The sequence below is a fragment of the Haemorhous mexicanus genome, chromosome 4 (genome assembly GCF_027477595.1).
Source record: "Haemorhous mexicanus isolate bHaeMex1 chromosome 4, bHaeMex1.pri, whole genome shotgun sequence".
Lineage (NCBI taxonomy): Eukaryota > Metazoa > Chordata > Aves > Passeriformes > Fringillidae > Haemorhous > Haemorhous mexicanus.
Genome location: NC_082344.1, coordinates 44,854,488 through 44,878,447, shown reverse-complemented (window position 1 = coordinate 44,878,447; position 23,960 = coordinate 44,854,488). Strand labels below are relative to the sequence as shown.

At 38.8% G+C, this 23,960-nt stretch overlaps 1 protein-coding gene across 6 annotated transcripts in view; it reads right to left on the bottom strand.

Moving 5' to 3' along the window:
- Positions 1-1,600: 1,600 nt before the first annotated feature.
- Positions 1,601-23,960, bottom strand: part of STOX2 (storkhead box 2) — a 141,464-nt gene continuing 119,104 nt past the window's right edge. For all 6 annotated transcript variants that reach the window (XM_059844601.1, XM_059844605.1, XM_059844606.1 and 3 more), the window contains 3 exons: positions 21,252-21,404; positions 12,010-14,275; positions 1,601-7,366 (listed from right to left, as the gene is read on the bottom strand). In XM_059844601.1, coding sequence (XP_059700584.1) covers positions 7,171-7,366; positions 12,010-14,275; positions 21,252-21,404 — 2,615 coding nt within the window. In that variant the 3' untranslated portion in view covers positions 1,601-7,170. The remainder of the gene's footprint in view (positions 7,367-12,009; positions 14,276-21,251; positions 21,405-23,960) is intronic.

Below are 23,960 nucleotides of genomic sequence, written 5' to 3'. Positions count from 1 at the left end.
ATGAAGTTTTGAGAGGGTAGGATGAGAAATGGGCCAGAAGAACTCTCATGTCAAGTAAGATATAGGGAAGAAAAAACCCCAACCTGAAGGAAAGTAAATGTCAAAAAGAAGCAGAAGATGAGGGGATTCAATAGAAGAAGGATATTATAGAAAGTAAGTTATGAGGAAAATAACCGACTAAAGAAACAGTTGAGAGGCTGATGGAGAAAAAAATCTGGAGAGAAGATCTTTAAAAAAGTTATCTTACAGATAACTCAGTATCTACATCTTACAGATGTAAGATATCTGTAGATACTGAGAGATGTAAATCTACTCAGTGCTCTCAGCAGAAAGGTGTGAGAGTACTAATGGCAAGAGAGTACTTCAGCCAAGCAGTGGCCCTAGACATTTTCAGTATGTTACAGCCCATGTTTGACCAAAAAGATGTCTCTTGATCAAGGTCTTCAGTTTATCTGTCAGCAGAGTAAGTATAAAGAGAATTCAAGCCAGGCTTGCAAGCAAGTTTTAAAGTGCACAGTGTGGCAACTTTGGACAACAGTAGTTTCTTTCTAATTAATGTTTGGCTAATTTAGCACCTAAAATACAAGCACACCATAAGGAGAGAAACAAAAACAAAGTGCTCTGTGAGGAGGAAATAGTGCTTGCAAACTTCTCCAGTAATACTGAAAAGGCCTTGAAAATCTGAGTCTACCAAAACCCAAAATTGACTTTGCCTGTGCAAAGCACTAGTGCTGGCAAAAAGCCTTAACCAAACTCTGTCTGGATTTGGGATTTTTTTGCCCCCATGATTCAAAATGCACAATCTCATGAATATGAATTACAGTGGAAGCAGATGGATGAAGGGGAATGAGCTAAGACTAGGAACAGTGTGGTATTAGTATGTGCCACTAGCAGGTGACAAGCCAAGGTGCTTAAGATGGCACCTCTTTTCAAGAGATGCTGCTCTGTTTTTTATCTTATAAATGTTGTAAATTCTCATAGCTGACCTTGGCAAACAGCAGTTCTCATGACACAGCTCTGGCAAATCTCCTGGACTCTAAACTTCCCCCAAACCTTCTTCCGGGTGGTGGTAGAAGGTTGGAAAATGGCACTTGCATGTTACATTGTCCACTTGGGCCTTTCCAATTAGCAGATATCAGTTTTCGTGAAGAATGTCAAAAAAGCTCCTTGCTAGAACCCTCTCTCGGCTGCACCAGGTCCTCCTTTAGCTCATGAAGATGGAGAAGACAGGAAATGAGGGCCCTGACACCTGTTGCCCTTGGCATCAGGAGGTTCTAATGGATTTCTCCTTTCTTGGAGCTTGGGTGCATCTCAGCTGGACCCTCACATTCAGTGGACATCACACTCCCCCTGCAGCTGTCAACTTCACATCCAGTCCAAGCCAGAAAAAAAGGTGTATTTTCTCCCTTGCACTCTTAATGGCCCAGAGCGTTTATAAAGCATAGGGGAACACAGGAAGTTGTTACAGAGTTCCTTTATCTGAGATTTCTGGCTTGTTGTGCAAGGTTTCCTAAGTGAGGGAGAGAAACAGCATGTTAAATGGAAATGTAAGTATACTCTCTAAAAATCACCGATGAGTGCAAAGAATCCACTTAGAACATATAACCAAATGTTATTTAATATCTTAAAAAGTAACACAATCCAAAATGGATATTTCACACAACACTACATAAACAACATGAACACAATATTACCATATGGAGGGACTTTCAAATATAGACTTACAAAAATCCCTGTCCTTTTTTTTCCTTTAAATTATTATACTAAGCATGACAAGTAATCATCATTTACAATATGGTACACTGACACAATAAAAACCATGTTACAAATGTGCTGTTATAAATCAGTAACGTTAGGGAAGACATTTCATGAACTGCAATTATTTCATATGAAATACTATACAATATAAACAGAACATCCATCTTGGATGACCTTTACAGCAACCAGAGACCAAGTAATTTTTTAATTTTTTTTTCAGTGCAAACACATTTATACAAGGCAGTCTTGGCTGCAAAACTCCCTTCTAACATACAGTAAGTCCCACTTGCATTTATTAACTCATTTAAACCTAATGCAACAGCCACATTCAGTCACTCACAGAAAATTACCTGCAGAATTATGATCCCTTTAAACTTAAAATCTCCTCCACACATAAAAGTAACATCTGTGCCAATTACTCCAAGGGCCCTTTCATACATCTGGGTGGGTATCCTTTGGGTGGCTCTCACCGATATACAAGCCGAGGGCAGTGCACCACATGGAGAATCACCCTTGCGAGGCGGGGCACGCTGGCGGCTGGCACGGATCCCGGCTGGGTGGCTGTGCATTTCAGCAGGGATTCAGCCCAGGCTGCCCTTCCAAAATCAGGTGCATTTCAGCAGGGATTCAGCCAGGCTGCCCTTCCAAAGCCAGGTGCATTTCAGCAGGGATTCAGCCCAGGCTGCCCTTCCAAAGCCAGGTGCGTGGCCTTCTGCTCCTTCTCTGCCTTTAGTGTCTCGGGGCGGGGGGAGGAACACGGAAACCCTCAGCTCAGAATTGAGCTTCAATGGAGTTAACGACCCATTCCCATCTCTCAGATCCTCAGAGATCAGGGGAGTTATGCCAGATTCACACTCGCATAACTGGAACCAATGTTTAGAGCGCCACTATAAAAGACATGTGATAGTCCCGGTTTCTTCTAGCACCAGCTTGGCTTTTGGTGGGTCCACTGCATGTGTCTCATGCAGTAATGATGCACTTCACTTATGCTGAGGGGAACATTTTAGATATATAGCCTTTTTTTTAAAGAATTTTGTAAAAAATAGAACTTTTCTCTCTAATACTGTACAGTTTTCTTCAGAAGAGCAAAGAGAATTGTAAACTGTGGGTATGACACCAGATTAGGAGTGCTATTTGTTTTCTCAGCCCAACAATTTGAACAATTGTGTTGGGAAAAGCACTACAAAATGTATTTGAAAAACAAAATTTTAATTAACACAACTGTTTCTAAAACCACTGCTGCCAGTACTCATAAGACTACAAAATTGTTTTTGGAACTGCTAATCCAAGAGTGTCTAGAGGGCTGTAAAGTAGTTTCTTGCTTAAACAAACTGAATGTGTCAAAAGAATAACTTCAGAATATAAACATTAAACACTTTGGTTAACTGTTAAACTTACTTCAGTAACTTTAAAAAAGCAACTAGTTAATAAAATAGTCTGCAGACTCTTAGCCTTTGCTTTTTCCAATGGGCCCAGACAAAAAGTAGGGTCGGTGAACTCTGCCTGCCTCACAGGCAAGTGCTTCGAGACCCCCAGGCAAAAAGGTGTGATTTAAGTGCAAAGAATTATCTGTCTTCATGATGGCCTCTGAATACTGGTTTGCTTGTTCTCTTTCCTAACAATGACTACTGCTGGCAAGCACTTAGGCCACGGTTTTCATTAAAATATTTGTTTTCCAATACATTTTTATTTTTAAAGTTGAGTGAATGTTGTTTCGCATATAACAGTCATTTTACAGTGGTGCTGGGAGTCAAATGGCTAATGATTTTTTCTAAATTTTAACTGAAATACTTAAAATGGCAAAATTAGCTCAACTGATGATTGTATATTAATCTGCATCAGGATAATGGTACTAGGTTTGCTGAAAGGTGTTCATAAATTGGGACTGGTATATAATGAGATCTGCTTAGGTTCAACTGCCACTTTCTTCCTTTGGTTTTTGGAAAAATCTTTCATTCTTCCCTCATGAAAGGTGGCTTGTTGCAGCTGGCTACTTTTCAAAAGCCAGCTTAATTTCTCTTGGAAACTTGCCCATGTTCTTTGAACAATAGGCACATACCTCAAGTAGGGACCCTAACACTGCTCCCAGCAACGTCAATGAAAGGCTGTTGGTAATTTCTACAGGAGCAAATGTTTTAGATGCACACAATCTAGAGACCAGGGTGCGCATCATTAAAGGAAGAGCTGTTTTAACACCCTTGCCAGTTCAGAGAAACCATGACGTACTAATGTTGACAAAGATGGAGGCAGAATAGGGCCCCAAGTATCTGAAGGCTGCCAAGAAAATACCCAGAGTGTCTTCTGTTAAACCCCAAACTGTCAATCATATTTCACAGACTGTAGATGTTTCTAATTTGCTAAATTACAAATACATTTTCAAGTTCTACCAGGCAGAAATTTTAGCAGTAACTGGGGAGAGGATGGAAGGTTTCAGTCTCCCTTTCACTTTTATCCCAATTATGCAGCCTTGTCAAAGTCTTTAAGTGACTCATCTGAAAGCCATCTCTTTAACATTGTAGAAGGAAATTGTGGCAATGGAAACATGATGACTTCATATGCAAGCTTTGACACACAAGAGAACGCCATGACCTAATGCTTCAAAGTTTCTAATCTTGCTTTGTACAATACACTTTTCATGTTGCTGCATTTCATCAAATTCATGGAGGTAGTTATATGTGTAAAAAAAATTACCATAAAAGTAACATGTTGTATTATAATAATACATATTAAGTGTGCAAAATGCCGACAGATTTGTGTTGACCCTTTACAGTTGAACACAACACAGATTCAACCTAATCTAACTCTGTAAACCTTTAAATTGATACATTAGAATGATAGATAAGCAACCACATAATACAAGGCTATGATTTCATCAAAGGATTAGGGTGACATAAAGCACTCAAGCTCCACTCTCGTGGTTTTGTTACCAGAACCTCAAGATGGAATTTTCTTATTTTCCATTGTTGATTTTAAAAGGAAAAAAGAAAATCAAGATTAGAACGTTTCTATTTGAAACTTCTGTTTACATTCCATATTCCAAGAGTCACATTAATATTGGTACAATGCCATGTCAACATTAATATGACATTTATGTTGTCTGCTGGTCTCTGGGAACTTTAGGAAATAACATACTATACAGTTTATAGGTATGTACTATCACATTTTGTTGGAATTATGTCTTCTGTACAACCAGCTGCCTGCACAAATTCTGATTAGCTTATGACAAACAATTATTTCTCCAAAGGTGAAACCTGTTTCTGCTCTTAACATTTTAATACTGCCATTAGTACTTCAGATCATCACTGTAAATTTTTTTACCATTTCAACATTTCCATTTACTGAATTGATACATATTACTGATGTCAGAGCTCATCTCAGAAACAAAATCACAGTCAGCCACTGCATAGTATATGACAATTCCCCACAAGAACTCTGACTCTACAGTTCGCATGGAATAAGTACGGCTGGAGTTACATATTGAATAATAAGATGCATCATGCAAAGCATTATATGGTAATTAGAGCACATCTTGGAAGGTATGATAAGGCAGAAGGCTAAAGGCCAAGTGACTTTGATAACCAACCAAAAGCACAATAATTTCCTTTATGTGCACTGAAAGGTCTTATTGCTCCTATGAAATGGAAATTATACACTGAAATCAATGAAAACAGACCTGTGCATTGGCTGTGTATTCTTGACAGAACTGATTGTGTCCAGAGTTAGAAAGCTGTTTCATAAGCAAATGATCTATGTCTGATGGTGTAACATAAGGCTGAATTGTCAGTAAAGACTTCTGATCACAATAGAGAACATAAGTGAAGCTCAAATGACTTTGTATACAGAGTAATAAATGTCACCAGAACCTGATGAAAATACTGGGTTTTAATATGTACAGTTGGGTTTCATACCTGTGTACTACAAGAGCTAGACAGGGTAAATGTCCCTTTTCCACGAAACAATTTGGGCTGTTGCACATTTTAGTATCTTTGTTATTATTCCACCAATTTGTCTGTTCTGATAAAAAAAGTCAGTTTGTTGCACTACCAGGCTGCATGAGTAACAGAGCAGAATGTGACCCTATACGTAAAATTACTCTTGGAGTTTAACTATCTGTAGAATTTACTCTGCAGTAATTAGCATGGTACTAATTACACTGGAGTAACAGTTTAGGGAGAGCAATTAGGATGTACCGTGCCTGCAGGACTCAGATTTCTACTGCAAACCAAGTGGACACATTGAATTTCTAGAAACCAGACATGTCCATAAAATGGTAAATTGCAAATAACATCCACTGAATAAAAAGGCCAGAAGTTTATAATTCTCTAGATTTTGTTCTCTGATAATCATTACACTGTATGCTATTTTTAATAGCCTAATTTAGGCACTCTATTTAATAAGCTACATAAAATAGATTTATGTCCTTCCACTAGAAAGAAATCAATTCTTCAGGCCATACTTGTCACTTATAAAGGATATTTTTTGTTCCAAGAAATTAGTTATACTGATTTCTATATTAATGGCAAGTTGCAATACCAGAAGTGACACAAGAATTAGATTATCTTTTTAAAATAAGTGAATTATACTGAAGACATTTAATATATTTCGTGTCACTCCACATTGTGGCTCCATGACAGTTACATCTTTCCCTTCCCTCCCCACTACCCCCTCTCTGCAAAGGCCCACCTCCTCACGGGTGACTATGGAAGGTCAAGTAGCAGGTCTCATTAAGTAAACATCTCTCATATTTTTGAAACAAAAGGAGGAGCCGCCTCCCTTCCCACCCTCCATACCTAGAAAAAAAGCAAATCAAAGCAAACCCCTAACCTCCTTTTACTTGCTTAACTAGGTATTTGTAAAATTGTGTCACAAAACTGCACAGTGAAAATGACTGATTAGTATTAATAATTCACATATAGAGCTGAGGTCATGACTTGTCATGTTTGGCATTGTTTTTCCTCATGGTGATCCTGGCTGGTTACTTTCAGCAGTGGCTCAGTTTTTGAAGAAAAAAATGATGAACTCTGCAGCAGAGTTTAGCCTCTGACCAGGGGCATCACACATCTGTGGCATTTTTTAAATGAAGTTGGCAACTGCATGGACATTGAAAATGCAGATTACACTTACAGTGTCTAGACTTTCATATATGTGCTCAGTTACAATTAAGTGAAGCAAAAAGTGTACATATTATCCCTACTGCTATTCTGTTGCTACAGAGCCGCAAATGTGAAAAGCAATACCTTGAAATAAAGACTTCTTTGTTGCCCCTAGTCTACGTAGCAGCACAGTTCAAGTGAACACTAAAACTGTGGTTGAGATGCTTATTTTATTTTTCCCCATAGATGTAAACATCAGTCCCAGTGTCGTAAACTTTGCTGTATAGGATGAGACAGACGATCTGAGGCAGGCTGACTATCAGACACTAGTGACAGAAGCTTGCAGGCAGTTACCAGGTTTCTGCAGTTTCTCAGCTTCACTCGTGGGTGGGTCTGCAGTGGCTCGGAAGTTGAATGTTGGGCCTGCGCCACCGTGTGCAGGGCTCAGAGCGGGGTTCTGACGTCTGTTGCTTTCAACAATACTTGAAGTGTTGGATGCCAGGCTCTCACGAGTACTGGAATGGAGAAGAAATATATATACACACTCATATATGACATGCCTATATATCTATCGACCAGACAGGAAAGGAGAACAGAGTGTTTTATAATGGGTTTCCTGTGTTTGTATGTAATGTCACATCAATGAAGCATCTCATTTTGATAGTACACATATGTTACTCCCATATGTGTCCCAGAGGTGCTCAGCAATCATCATACCATAACACAGGTATAGCACTAAGCACAGCTAAAACTGTCACACAAACTGTAAGCTGAACCAGTATCAAGCATCTGGATTTTTCACTCAAGGAAATAGCTTCCATCTTGCACTTGGAATGTGCTAGTTTTCTTTCCTAGCTGATGCAGCTTTGCACAAAGTAGCTTCATCAAATCAATTCTGTGACTAGGCAGAGTTAGGACAGCAATCATATAACACAGTATCCTCTGTTGTCTCCTCTTCTACCTATGTTTTTGTACGCAAAATATTAAATAAAAGTTTTACCTTACATTAAACCTATGATGCTTCTAAATGCAACACTTCAATTTTGCTTTGCAGCTGAGATGATCACAACTCACCAAGACAATGAGAAATCTTAACTGCCTGGTCTGTGATCTTGCCCTGGACAACAACTACTGCTGCTATTTCACTCACAAAATGGACAATGTTCCTTTAGTTCTAACATATCATTTAACCACAAGAGTGACAGGACACTTAACACTTCTAATGATTAGGCCCTTTAATGATATGTCTAATTATGAATGCAGAGAAGCTTGTATCTAGTCTACAGCTTTTAAAAAGCTCAGCCATGACATGCTAAGGGTACTTTTATCAGTACTACTGTTTCTGTTGTCTTTACACTATTAAATAATTTTTGATCTCTAAATATGCCTGTTCAGGAACAGAATTGCTTTCAAACATCCATGTGGCCCCCTGGTCATGTATCCTTCACCTGTACCCCTACTTTTTTGTAAAATGACATCACCACTGGCTATGGAGATGTTAACAGAATATATTTAGAGGACTGAATGCAGTTATTGAATAAGCACTAGAAACGAGGATACTAATGACAAAAGTTTCATAGTCAGTTTAAAGTCAACCTAAATTTACCTGCTACTGAAAGGGGTAGCTCTTGCCTGCCTTGTGTGGACCTGACCCTGCCACATGTTTCTCCTGCTTCCCTGACTAAGCCTTGCAGGCAGCCAGACAGATCAGGGACCACTCTCAGTTAAATACTAGCCCTAAGAAAAAAAAAAAAAAAATTAGTCCTAGCATCAAGGGAAGAGTAGGAATGCACAGCTTTAGATGTGGCAGGGGAGTGCATGGCATAAGGGAAGGAAAAAAACACTGTTCCTAGTCATCAGGACAGATTTAAATAATCTTAAACTGACTGAGTCTGGAAAATCAATGAGGGTTTTAGGAGAACTCTCGTAGATCTTCTAAACTGGTTGAAATGGATGGTACTGCTATTCTTCTGCCAATGATTGTTTTAGAGTCCATAGTTCCAAAGAGCTATGGTGGGTGACACACAGAGTAAATGACTCCTGTGAGCTGCAATGATGTATGGTGCACTTCTCTTGCTCAATTCTTTATTTCTCTCCCTCTGCTTTTTAATGAAAACTGATGCAAATCTTAGTTTTCAGAGATGATTTAGTATTGTATCATTCTTTTTGGGACCACCAATTCCAGATCTTCAGACATGCTCAACTCTGATATTACAAAGTGACAATTACAACATGTATACACAAAAACTGCATTGAAAATTTTGCATGCAGAGTCATCTCAAAATTAGCTTTCTTTAGGTGACAAAAGAGCAACAGTATTATATAAGCCCTAAAAATAAAGGAATAAAATTAATCGTGACAGCTAACATTTCCTATATATAACTTGCATAAAAGCAATGCATGAAAAATTGTGAGGTTTTTTTTTCCAATGATGATTAATATCTTCACACATTTTGCACTCAAATACTTTGGAAGTCAAATGACCATTGCAAATCTCTTTAACTGCCGTAATTTCTTTCTGATTTTTCTTTTTACTGTCCTTTTTTCAATTTATCAGACTTTAAAAATATATTTTTTCTTTTATAGTATGAAATTGGTAATTTTGATCCCCCAAACAATGCTACATACTTCAGTTTGAATGAAAAGATACCACCCCACCTCAGGAAGCAGAGTTACATAACTGTGGAAGCTAGAAGAATATACTTGAGGAACATCACTAAATGCACAACCTGTTCTTATATTCTTCCCATGGCATCTTCTGAAGGACACTGTCACACCTAGCTGAATCTTATCAGATGGATGCTGGATACCTACTTTGTATTTCCTGGAAAAGGGCTATGGACTACATTTTTTATTATAAAGTAGGATAATAATAACAACATGGTGCTTTTAGCCAAAGGGGTGAACTCTCCCTCAGTTCAAATTATTTTTGGAGATTTATGTGAAGAAGTGACCCAAACTCAGCAAAATCCCCAAATTTAAGTATTTTCATGCAAAGTTTACGAAAAAGCTTTGAAATATCCTATCCTATCCTAACTATATGCCAGTCTCCCAAAACAAAATACCCTACAGAATGTTTTGGCTTGGTTTTTTTTTAAGCTGACTTTATGTGACCTTGCCAAAAAATGGTATTTGTTAATAAGTGAACAATAAAACTTAAAAAAAAAGGATGTGTGGAACACAAACGTAATTGAAAGTTGCTCATCTGTTTCCCTTATGATTAAAACAAGGTGGTATAGGAGCACTAAGTCCAGTATGTTCACCACATCCTGTTCTCTTGCTAGCCAAGTTAAACATAGACAGAAATTTTAGCTTTTGTGTAAATAATTAGGGAAGAAAATGTCTACCATTACATTAATCAAAAACACAAGTTTGATATACAGCTAGCATACAAAACAGTAGTCCAAGAACTGATTTTTAATCCAGCTGATACCCTGTCCTGGAGGTGATTCTCATATTCTGGAGTGAGACAGGCTGATCAAGAAGCAAACACCACAACCGACTCCTCCACAAAAACTGCCTGCAAGTATAGCACTTCAACTACTGGAAGACATCACATTTAAAAAAGAAAAGTGCAAACAGTTTCATACAACAGTTCTATGTGAGAAAGATGTTGGGCATCTGCAGGAAATCAATAACATAAATTCAAAGCCTTCTCAAGCTTCAGTTTTAGAGTAGACTCAAGCTTCTTTTTTAGAGCAGACTCAATGTGTTAATGGTATGATTTACTCAAATAATTTTTCAGATTTTTTGCTCAGGAAAAAATATTCATTCGTTAGAATCCCGCTCTAGTTTGATACATCACTGCAAGCTGCATCAGGCTCTCTGATTTCTCTCTTGTCATTAACATAAGTATGAGCAACCATCAAATCCAAAGGAAGTTCAACCATCAAATCCAAAGGAACTTCTTTCAGAGTGACAGGATTTCAACTGAAATTGAAATTTAGTCCTGTGTAAAAACAGGACATCCTTCATATGCCTGAGAGCCTTTGCTATGGATGTAAAAAATATATATACTTCTGAGGAACAAGAACACCATTTACAGGGGAAAATAAAAAAAAAGTGACCAAAAAACCAAACAAAAAAAAAAAAAAAAAAAAAAAAAACAAAACAAAAAAACAAACAAACAAAAAAAAAAAAAAAACAAAAAACCCCCAAAAAACTCACAAAAAAAAAAAAACCAAACAAAAAATTCCCCAATTTTTTTCACATAATATAAAATCGGTCTTGGAGGCTTTATTTTTAAACACAGGCAATAAATAATTTAAGCTTAAGTAAGCCACTCTAAGAGAATTGCTACTGTACATTATTTCCGTTCTTAGAGTCATTGTTCTGAACTCTGATGAGTTGCTATGCAGGTCAAACAAAACAGGTCATGCTCCATTCCATCAAGGACTGCCAAAGGTCAGACAGACAAGGAAGAAGGCTAGCATAAAAGATTCTTAACCTGGAAATGAACTTTTGAAATCTCCAGAGCAGGGAATGCACCATCAAGTCTCTCCCCGCTACACTTCTGAGACTTCTAGCACACTGAGACTTCCATGATGCCTGAAATCCCTGGAATAGCAATTACTAACCAGCACTACATGTGATCGCAAAGTCACATCTCAAATATCAAGTTCAAGTATCCAGAGCACGTTAAATTTGTAGGGGGAGTCTCACCAGTTTGAAATGGTGACTAGATACACTTCCAAAATTTTTTAAGAAAACGAACAAGGAAGCCCAAACACAAAACAATATAATTTGTTTTTCTTTTTGTCTGAGCCAAAGATTATGCCACCTGGTCATGCCTAGCCTTTCCATTAGTCTTGTTGATGGTATCTTAGAGGGAAAGTGAAGAGTATGCAGGAGCTTATCCCTTTTATTCTAAAAGCAAACACAAGTTTAATACAGAAAAAGAAGGATACAGGGAGGTTTTCAGCAAACAGAAAATGAACTAATGCAGAGTCAATGCTGCCAATGGTCATTGGTTTCTTACTGCATGGTGGGAAACCCACACATCTGAAGAGAGGATTCCAGAGCACTAGAAAAAACACTGTCTGAAAATGTGTGAAATTTTTAAATACAGCCCTACATTCTGTCACCAATATCACACACCCATAAAACCATAAATGGAACTTCCTAGTCTGTAAAGCTGCAATGAATGTGACAGTCCTACCGTGGAGAGTTGAACCCGCTGTCCACAGTAATGCTGCTGCTGTCCATGCTGTCCAGGCGGGCTGAGTGGGTGGCTCTCTGGTTGTTGCTATTTTCTGTTTCCTTCGGGGTGAGAAGAGTAAGATTCTTCTCAAACTTTCGCTGTAGATCCCTTTCCTTTTCTCTCTCTAGGAGCCATTGCATCGTACCAACGTCATCCCTGTTCTTTTCTTCCTCAGCATTTTTGTTGGTTCCTTCCTCTGAGTCATCATCATCAGATACGTTGTAGTAGTCAAAGGAGGCCTCCTGGTTCCCAGTTGTCTCTTGCTGTCTCTGAGAAACAGGCATGACTTGTGTGACTGAGGTTACCATCGCTTGTTCAAGTTTCTCACATCTGACAGGCAATGTGTCAGAGGGGGTCTTTTGATGGGGCTTTAGCAGAGGGGTGTTAGACTTATGATAACTATTCACAGAAAGAGTGTTGTGCAGAGGCTTAAAGAGTGTATCCTTGCTAAATATTTCTTTCCTTTTATCAAGGCTGTTTGATTCTGTGCTATGGTGTTGAACCAGCCGCCCATTAGCAATCACCTCTGGAGTTTGGCCAGCAACCACTGAACCACTGCTCGGGCCCTTTGGGGACTCCTCCTTGTGCACCCCAGGCTCCCTAGCAATATGTTGAGACTGTCTTTCTGTGGGAGTCATTTTTTTTAGCCCATCTGTCCCTGTTAGTGTATCATGATCCTCTTTATTCTTTCCCAGTGGTGATGGAGCGGTAAGCACAGTCTCACTGGATGTGTTGCACTGAAAATAGTCGTCAACTGCAGATTTTGTTGTGCAGGAGTTGAGCTCACTATATGATGGCAAATTCTCCGTAGGCTTGCCTTGTTCCAATAGGCTACAAGAACTGGGGGTTTCTACACTGCCCCCGGCTATTTCAGGGATGCAAGTCTCTTTGTAGCTTGCAGATGAAATCAGAGCCCTTTGATGACTGAGCGACTGCGATGGCCTTAAGGTACTATCATCAATGTAGGTCTGGCTAGTTGTTTGGTCATCTGGGCTACAGCCTTCACCTATATCTTCAGGTGTGCCTAAAGTAGCTGAGCCCAGAGGTCCCTTGGAGTTATCCATGGATCTAGACCTTTCTTTAGCCTTACTGGACCGCTCATTCCTTGATCTTCTATCCTGTGTATGGCTGTGGCTCCGATGGACCTTGGAGTGGGAGCTTCCCCTGGAAGGCTCAGGGAAAGGCATTTCAGTTCTTCTTTTGGCCAGTTCACCAGACACATCCCACTCTGGTGTCATGGGAAAGTGAGATTCAATCATGTTAGGATTGCTGTGCATTATATAATTATCTCCCTTGTGTTCTATTATAAAACAGCCTTCCCGTGGGGATCGAGTCAAGGGATCATAGAACTCATACTCCCTTTCAGCAGGTATATCCAAATGAGAGCCATCTGATGGGTCTCCTTTGGACACCCGAGTCTTGCTGTGCGACCTCGATTTCCCATGAGACTTTCTGTGATTCCTGCTCTTTTTACTTCGTCCACTGTGGTGAGCTGAAGACCCTGCTTTGCTTCGTTGAGCTTTTTCTTCTTCAAGTTTCTTCATTAGTGCAGTGTGTCTCATGACATTTTCCACAGTCAAGTCTGGGTTAATGCGCCTAATAATCTCCATTTCTACCTCTCTAGGTATAGTGGTAGGGGTGTCCTCGTCCCTTAGCGGCCACTCCTCTGGAGGAAACTGGGCAGAGAAATTTGCCAACTGTTTGGTCTTATCCTTCTTAAAACTTAATCGGAATAATTTGAGTCCAAATTTCTTAGACTGCTTTTCTACATCCTTAGGCTTTGTGAGCGTCTCTGATTTATATGAAAAATTGACAGTACTTTTACTTTTCTCAGTAGGTGGGACCTGACATAATGAAGGAGGACAGTATGAGTCTTTACAGTCTTTTGCTGATTTCCTCTGTAGGGTAGATGCATGCATGCTGTGCATGTCTTCTCTGCAACAATGGCAGGAGTCGCAGTGGTTTTTGGGTAGCGTTCGGTCCCTGACACATCCCGAGGTGGAGGGAGTTATAGTTCCTTGTTGTGGAGAGGTACATTGAGACCTGTCAGGTATCCTCTCATCCAAATGGTACCATTTACTGTTAGTTCTTATGAGAGATGGTGTTATAAAGTAAGTCTGTGGGGTTACAATGAAATAACCATCCGGAGTTGGGTATATTTTCCTCTCCCGTACAAGCATGTTCAAAGTATGTCGAAGGATTTCTGGACTGGGTGTTGGAACTCCTAGAAATAACAGTAAACACATATCAGGAAGTGCATAAAACTGTGTAGGACTCTCTGGTTTCCCCCTCCCCAGCAAAAAGCTAGTTTTCCCAACGTGCAAGCCGGAATATGCTGAACAAACATAAAGCATTTTGTTAGGCGTTCTCTTCTCTGTTTATTTCTCCACTTATCTCCTACACTTCAGACACATCAATTATTAAGTAAATAGTAGGCCATTAATAAAGTGCTAAAAAAAACCCCAGGAGAACTTCTAGTCACTTCCAATGAGCAGGTGACCTTAAGCTACAAGATAGAATCACTGAAAATCAGAGTGTCAAGGGAAATATTCTACTTTTATTCTTCTTCCATATCCAAATTCAGCAGAACTATTCTTATAATGCCTTGTCACATATAAAGCAGTAGTTATTTGTTACTTTGGATGCCTAAGCTACTTTTCCCACAGAATACTACACAGAAAAAAAAAAAAAAAAAAAGAAAGCAGTTCCTCAAACTGTCCCTTTATCACAAACCTGATTTAACTGATTTGCTCTCCTGTTAAAATATGTTTCAACTACATCAGCTGCTTCAAAACAGAGACATCCTGAATGATCCAGTTCATCTTACCCAGAAAGTCTTTTCCATTAGGCTGGAAGTTACAGATTTAGCTCCCAAAAATTTGCTTCTCAGAGTTCCTTGTCTTTCAGGTGAGATGTGTGGGACACTATCTAAGGCATGTATTGCATACTGAGAGAGGGACAAGTATGACTACCCCACATCAAGGGCATATGGTACACCTGGCACTGTGAGCCAGATCTTTCCCATTACCAGTGCACCTGCTGGATTCAGTGGTGCTTGACCAAGTCTTCAACACTTCATTAGATAAAACACTAAGTTGCATGTTGTGTATAGGAGTAAGTTCCATCTAGAGCTAAGGAAAAAAAGAACTTTAGTTCACAAACCACTTTTAAAAAGTTTGTTTATGCTGAATAAAAAATTAAAATACTTCCATGTTATAAGTGGAAAAAGCTATCTTCAATCAATACATTTTGCTTAACTAAAATGCATTTTAATTCTGAGTACTAGTCTGGTTTACATTTTTAGAACTAAAGACATTTTTTTTCAAACATTTGGATGCTCTATTTTAAACAGAAAAAGTTAACATTATTTATTCTGGGTCTTAGTTTTAAACAAAAGTAATTTCGGAAAGAAAAAAAGAATCAGAGAGCAACTTAGTCTGGAAAAGAACTCATGAATTAATCTGGTTAGCACCTCTACTCAAATCCTGGCCAATTTAGATAAGGTCGGTCAGGACCTTGTCAAGTCAAACTCTGTCTTGAAGAACAGAATTTCAATGTATACAAAAACATTTCAGTGAAGCATATGCTTTTTATAAAAACACTTCATGGAGAAATCTCAGCCAGGGTACCTGCCCCAAACACAGTATCTCCAGGAGCACACAGTGTCTGGTCACCACCTCTTCTCCAACATGTCAAAGGCTGGAGCCTGTAAGCTCTCTGATCTCCTTATGACAGCAACATCCATTAAAAGCAACAAAAAAGGAGAATTTGGACTAATTCCTTAACTTATCCTGTTTCTTGCAACTGGGTTGGAGGCAACATATTCTTATGTCTGACTCTGAGTGTTGTTTGAACGTAGAGACATGACCGTACTACTCATATCCATAACTAAAATCTTAAAATGGAAACAGCAAAAGGTTAGGAACAACATGGACATGAATGAAAGCAGTTACAACACAAAAGGCACCAGGAAGAAGTACACAGGGACATGTGCTGGTTTTGACTGGGGTAGAGTTAATACAGTTCATCCAGAATCCATAGGGCTGAAATATTGGGGCAACAGTGGACATAGGAAGTGAGAGGCCAAGATAAGGTATAATTTGAGAGCATAAATGAGAATGAAAATTAGGAAAAAAATATGGAGACTCAGGAGTTAGCATTTTCTTCCCTTTTCATGCAGGTGTCCACAATTTCTGTAATAATCTGAGTGAGAGTAACAAAGATCCCCAGAACCTCTAAATGAGTTAACATGCCAGAAACAGCAACAGGTGGGAAAAGCTAAAATCCAGAGAGCTGGGCGGAAAAAAGGACTTTTTGTCCCTAGCCCAGAATTCTGAATCTCTCTGGGCTAAGTAAACAATATGCTAGCTTCCTGTGGATTATGAGGCAAAGCAGGCTGTCCTCTGCATGAGATTTTTATAGCACACAGGAACATGAAGAGTGGTTTCAGTCCCTGTAACAACCAGTGGTCACCCAACTCTTCATTCCTGCAGTGGAGCTGCTGTGTCTGCTCAGGCAACACCACCCCTTTGACATTATGATGTGCATCACAAGAAGATATGGATGACCACAAAACTCAAGCTCATTTGTTTCTCCATCCTGTGCTGAATATGCACTGCAGGGTCCAACCATGGTCCAACTCAGGTGCACCTGCCCTGCAGCAGCCAACCTCTCTTCCTTCCCCTACACAAACAACCTGCCCCACCCATTTCACTCTTCAGAAGCTTAAAAGTAGAGACTTCAACACGTACTCACCTTTGTGAAAACCTGGTTTTTCATCCTTATTTTACTAAAAAGACTTTTCTTAACATACTGTTTTAAAAACATCACAACACAAATAAAAGGGATGAAAGCACTTCTCCTGGGAGCTTAGAGAAAAGTTAGGGAAAGAGATTGAAATGGGTGTACTGATGTTTTACAGCAATTTAGGCAAAAATGCACTGTAAATACATGGTAAAAATAATAATATGCATTTTTCACCCAGTAAACCATAAGGGCTACAATGTGTTGGGTGAGTCTCTAAACACTGGATGCATAGTAGTTACAATAATTGACAAACTCCTGTGAATGGAGAATGTGCAGATAAACACCAAGGAAAAAGAATCAGCATGCCTGGCAGTCAATGATGCTGTAAAGTTAATTGTGTCAGCCTTCTCTCTGGAGTTGAAGCCTATCACTTTTATCACTCCCAGCACACAGTCCATGCTGTGGTTCACTAAGCCAGCAGGGATGACAGCAGATGCAGATCTTGGAAGCTCAGCACTATGAGCTAAGAGTAGCTATGGGTTTTATTCCAAGTTCTTTTAGGTACTTACAAAAGTAGAAATAGACCCAAACTCAGCTTAGGCTTTTTGGCATGGCAGACAGGAGCAATGGCATTAAAAAAGGAACAATGGGATCCAGAGTGAATACAGATTTCTTGGCTTTCTCAAGACTTTCCTCTTCAAAGCAATCTGCCCACATACAGTCTATACACAACCTACCCCTGTGCATTCAAAGGTCTCCTTAAAGTCTCCTTTCCTCCATTAAATAGGAACAAGGGAAAAAACCCCAGTGACTTAGATTCTAGCCCATAAAATATTGCATGACAGCAGTGGTGTTATTTAAGATTATGTAGTGGTTTAATAATTCAAAAGCAGAAACTGTCTGGACACTGAATCATCAGACATGTACATTTTCTGTATCTCAAGAGAGTCTACTATGCCATCCACTGAGCTTCCAGACAGAAGATTATGTCTTGTTTGCTGCTCACAAAGAACACTGACCTAGAGTGAACTCAGTTAATGTAAGACACTTCTTTTAAGTGCTACACATATAATTCATATATTTAAAGAGTGAAGTTATAAAGGTGATTGTCAGAGGAATTTGCCAGCTTTCAGAAAACTGCTTGCTTCAAAAGTAACCTAGGCCAATACACAAGTATTTTCTACACTGAAATTTTGGAAGTCTTAAAATTATTTAAACATGTATGTGGACTGAACTGGTGAGGGAAAAAAAAAAAAAAGACAAATATCCTTATTAAAGGCAGCACAGACTAAGGTTGGATGTTGTCTTCATCCAGGTTCACACAGATAAGAGGGTCTGGTTGCCAAACACAGAACAGGGGTTACATTCTTAGCTCCTTATACTGGATTTCAAAGATTTACATTTAATGTATGGGATTTAAACCATGGTCAATAAATTACAAAGCAGGGCTGTACAAACATCTCATTGTTTAATTCTAAGTTAGAATAATGGAAGCACGTGCAGGAGCAGCCCTCTTGCTTTTTTAAAAACCCAGAAAATAACAAAAACCACAAATAAGATGTGCATTATCAATACAAACTTTTTGAATAAAATAAATTCATGAAAAATACATCTGAAGTAGTACTTAAATGGTGTTAAATCTGCTAAAATGATTTTCTCCTGAGCTGATGCTAAGGCTTAACAAGGGATAAAAGAAATACTCTGATTGGCTCATGAAATACTAGTTAAAGATGTGGAGTGGTTGCTATGTGATGTTATAAATAATTAGCATACCTTATTTCAGATAGAGCCATGGCCCAGATTTATGCCTGCACAATGGCTCAGCAAACTAGAGAGCTAGACAGCAACTGTAAGACCCTGCACTGAGGAAAAAGGTTTATTATTCTTAGGCACTTTTGAAAATAGCATCTGGGGTCTTAGGAAATTTATCTTCACCATGAAACACAGTGAAGCATCTGTCCATTAAAGCACAAACAACGCAGGCAGACAAGTGCTGCTACAGGAAGAGATACAGAGAGGTTATGTGATAACAGACACATCTACAGTGGTAATGCTCTTCTCTCCCTCAGAGCATCAGCACCTAGTCAGGAAAAATAAACTACCAGAATATGAGAGGACATCAGGTATTTTACAATCGTCACAAAGAATACAAAGGCTCAAAAAGCTACAGCTCATTTATTACAGGGGTTTGGGCAGAAAAGTGAAAAGTGTCAGCACAAGAAGTTCTTTTTATTGGAAAGGAGAAAATTTTTGGATAATCCTCATACACTGGGAAAACATGTATGCTTGCTATATTAAACATGTCGTGGCTGGGAGAGAAAGGCATTTCTCTAGTGAAGGGGAAAAATTGGTCAACAAAGGGTGGATTTTTTTCTTCAAATAACTTTATATTTTGGAAGTGAGGTGCTCCTTTTTTTTTTTTTTTTTTTTTTTAAATCTCAGACTTGAGAAATTCACATGTTAATGGCTAGTGGAAAAAAAAAAAGGCAGCAAGAGACTATGTGCTAACTTGCCTCAGGCTTCGTCTGAGGAACGTCTACAAAATAATCCAGCCAGCTGAATTATTTTTCGTGTTTGGCTCTGTCTAACAAGAATAGCTCAACACACCAAGTGAACTGATAATCATGCTCCCAGGAAACTCAAGGGATGTCACCAATAAATTATCATTTCCACCGTGCAAAGATGTTTATGTAAAAATATTGATAGAATAATTGAAAAAAATACTTGCAATCTTTGAAATTCTTCTAGTACGTAGCATACATAGAAAAGACAACTTGGGAACAAAATCATCAAAATAAATTAAGAGAATTACAATTGTGAACTTTGCCTTCTTCACATTCTAACCCTTACAATTTTTATCACTATTTTCAAAATCAGCCTGATAAACAAAACTACAAATAGGGAGAGAAAGCCAGTACTTACAAAATATGATGGCAGTATTTTTTTTGAAGTGCAATAATTAAATATCAGACAATTGTTTATTCCAAACATAGCACTCAATTGAGAATTATATTTTAAATTCTCAGAACTCAGCATCAGTTATAGCAAAAGACATGTAAATTTCAAGGCTTTGAGTAACTCTTGCTCTAAAATGTAAGCAAAAAATTCCAGACATCAAAACATGGCTGTGATTAGGCTGCCTAGATGAGACTGATGCATTAGTAGTTTTCCTACTGAGCCATTTTTAATTAGCTACTTTTTGCCGCTATAAATAGGTACAATAGAGAAGTTTCTCAGCTACTTTAGAGAACTGTAAACTCAGACACAGAACAGATAAACATCTTGCCCAGGATCATACAGAGCACAAATGAAGAAGTTCTGCTCTCTTGAGCAGTAAACCTCTGCCCAGCGCCTTAGTGCCTCAATGCAAAATGTCTCTACAAGATGCATTTTGCATGATTCACCCACTCCAGATACAGACAGCCAGTTGAGAAGCAGCATGCTCAAGAGTAGATCCTTGTTATAGGATTCCCTTTTTGTGGTGTTACAGTATCTCTAATCCAAGACAATTTTCATTTACCATTTGATAAATATCAAATGCTGACAAGAATACCTTCTGAACAGTACACCAGCATTTGTCAACACAGCAAGTGTATCTATAGCTCTCCAAAACTTTTAGTTTAGTCATGGAGAGAGATGTCTCTGTTTTTTGTAGTTTTTCAAGCAAGGGCAGTACAGAAGCAAAAGCCAGAACTGTGTCCAAGAAGTATCTGAGAACTCCTGAAAAGCAGGCTGACACACTCCTTTCGCTTTAAATTAACCTCCCCCTGAAACAGGCACATCATTGTTACTGGACTCTACTACTTGCATCAGGCCACACATTGAGAGCCTGTTCTAGTTGCAGGAAGACATGCAGCTGTGTGGGAAACCTGGTCTTTAGAAGGGAGGTCTCTACAGAGACCTCCAGGAGGTTACCTCTTCAGAGGCTGGACAATGACACTTGAACTGGTTGAATGATGTCAACAGAACCCTTATGAGTTACTACAACCAGCTTGAAAGCCACAAGGTGGAATGAGTTTGCTCTGGCTATGACACGTCATACTTTGTTTTCCATAATTACTAAGGAAGCCCTGCACCCCTTTGGCTATGATGATAATAAAAGTTATTTTGTGAGAAAAATCACAAACAAGCTTATTCTGATACTGTCTGAAAAAAGAAACAAGCCAATATTTTGTTGTTTAGTACACCAAGTAATTTTTATTACTTATTATCAAGTCAGGAATTTGCTCTGCAAAATGCATTCCATTTGAATGGTCTTATCAAAGAGAGCTCAATTCTCTATATGTTTAAGGATAAAGAACAAGTTCCAAGATTAGAACCCTAATGTCTCCTCTTACTTTTGGTTAGAATGTCAGATTAGTCAATATTCCCATCCAGAAGGTACTGAGGATTCTTTAACTGCCTTTTTACAGACATATGCTCATCTGACCTATGATTTATTAATGACTGGTTACCTGGGAAGCAGGTGGTTAGGTGCTCCATTAGTGCTTCTTGTGTGACTTGTTTTCGGGCAGAGTTCATTGCTGAGATGGCCAGGCAAAGGATTTCCCCAAGTGGAATAAACTGTGACTGAGTGATGGGAGACATGCTGATGGGTGATACATCACCTGTAAAAAGACAAAAGATGTGCAATGAAGCATTTTGTTCAAAAATCTGCTCATAGGACAAAGAGGTAGAGATACAGCTGGTGAAAATTCAGAGATGTCTAGTTTTTGTATTGAGCTGGGGATAAAACCCGTACAACGGAGAACCATCCATCACCTTATTTCAAAACTTAAAACACAGAGAAGTTTGGAAAACAGGAGATGTACACTATGCAGACATAGATTCTCAAAGGGTACAATTGACAGACTCAGAAAAATGCCAATAAATTAGCACTCATGGTTGCAAAACCTCCTCTTAACATCCTACTAGGTAACTGCACAAACAAACCGTCGCATGTATTTCTCTGGATGTAAAAGGGGAAATTTCACTCCCCTTTCAAAGTATAGATCACCCACCATTTCCATTTGATATAGTATTTTTCATTAACAGTAACAAAGATAAAAAAATGTTGCTAAGTTAATGAATAACATTTAAACTCAACTGATAAAGCACAGAACTCTTTAGAGGCCCATCAAAACACCTTAAGCCTGATATCCTGAATAAACCTCTCCTGGATCTACATGCCAAATGTCTTTGTACAAACAATATATTTTTTAGAAGAGAAGTTTTAATGGTTCCAGGATGGCCTGAAAATTAAGTTTGTTGTAACTTTTCTCATGTCGTCTTACAAACTATTCATTAACCTACAGTTTAAAAAAATCATTAAAAGATCTTCAAGTTATGGGAGAAATTACAATTTGATTATACTAGCATGGCTACACATATACAAGCCCATTTTAACATCCTTTATCCAAGTACATAAATCTTTGATTCTGCTCTGAAACTCTTCTTGAAGTGGTAACAGCTCCCCAGTGATCTCAAAGAGAGGAAAGCAACAGGCTAAAATATTTTCCTTGCCAGTGGAAAAGGAGTAATAAAGAGTAACAGAGAGAACAAAGGGTACTTAAGTATGAATCCTATTCTGGCCACAGGTAAGTCAATAGCCAGGGATTAAGTTCTACCTAAATGGCTTTGAAATGTCACAAAAAATCATCCTCTTTCTGCTGTCACAGAGCAACACCTTGTGATCAAATCATGAATCAAATTACCAGAAATTAATTCAAATTCAAATTTTCATTCTCAATTCACAAGATCTAATATTTGCCCCATTAATTCTATATTCCTAGTGTGTCTACTAAACAAGAGCAGCAGCTTCTAAAATTGATTATCAAGAAACATTTACTCTGGCATTATACTCAGCACTTTGGTGGGAAAAAATTGGTGAGAGTAGTAAACTGCAAAGCTGTCTCAGTGAGACTTATGAGCAATATTTTTCAATCACAAGCTCTACAATCTGCTGTACAGCAGTGATACATGTTATCCAAAACACAAGAATGACTTAAAACACATTTGTGCTATGCTATCTCCTGATTGCTTTTGCTTAATCAGGCCTGACCAGATCAATGCTGCATTTCCTCCCCAGCACAGCAGCATTCCTCCCCCTTCAACACAGTGAAGCCCAAGATCCTACTCATTCTTATCTCACCACAGAATTATGACCTTAAAATATAACATCCTCTGGACATTTTTTACTCAAATACACCTAAAAGTTCCTGCCACATGCATTACAGAGACCAGCAAAGAAGATGACACACAGCTTACAGGGAAACATGAGATATATGCTTCCGTATGACCTGGGAGCAACACCATTTGCTCCCTCATCATTTGAGTATGGACATAGAAGGTCACAGTTATTATATTGCTATTTACTAATAATTATGTCTGCTGTCAGTTTAAACTCATTCATAGACAAATCTTTGTAATCAGCCAGACACCTAAGTTTACCAACTTTGATCACCAGTCACCATACACTTTGTATAGGGGATCAGTTTATTTAATGATTCGTTTCACATTTAAGCAGCATCAGAATTAGGGTAAGATTTATGCAGATTTAGCTAAGTAATTTAAGAAACTGCTGTCTTTAACAGAAAGATTATGTGTCCTGGGTATCCTTGTGATAAATTAAGTTCAGTGAAATGTCAGACAGATTGGCATATAGTGGCCACAGCTGAAGTTTAATCTCATGAAGTTCAGGGGACACTGAAATGGGCTCTCTGGTGTCCTGGTTTTGCGTGGGATAGAGTAGCTTTAAGAGCATCCAGGTAAAGGGCAGCAACTCCTTAATTGTTCTATCTGTATCATCAAAGACCTGGCAATTTCTCAAATCTAAGCAGCCTGGCAAGAGTATCCCTGTGCCTGTTCCCAGCCATGTACTCTCACTGCCACCTACACAGGTGCCAGGATAAGAAAGCAGGAGGAAAGCCTCTTTCTTTCCCTTGCATGGGAATGATCCATTCACAGCTAACCAGAATGATACTTAGGATGTAGAGAAGGGGCCATAATACCATAACCAGCTTCCTCAAGTGGGAAAGGGACTCAAGTTTTATACCTGATGCTTTGCTCTGCAGCCTTGTAGTTGCCCACAGAGGGATGCTTGGACAAAAACTCAGAAACCAGTTGCTCTGCTCTTGCCCAGAAGCAGCCCATCTCTCTCCCCTGACTGCCAAGAGCCTGCAGAA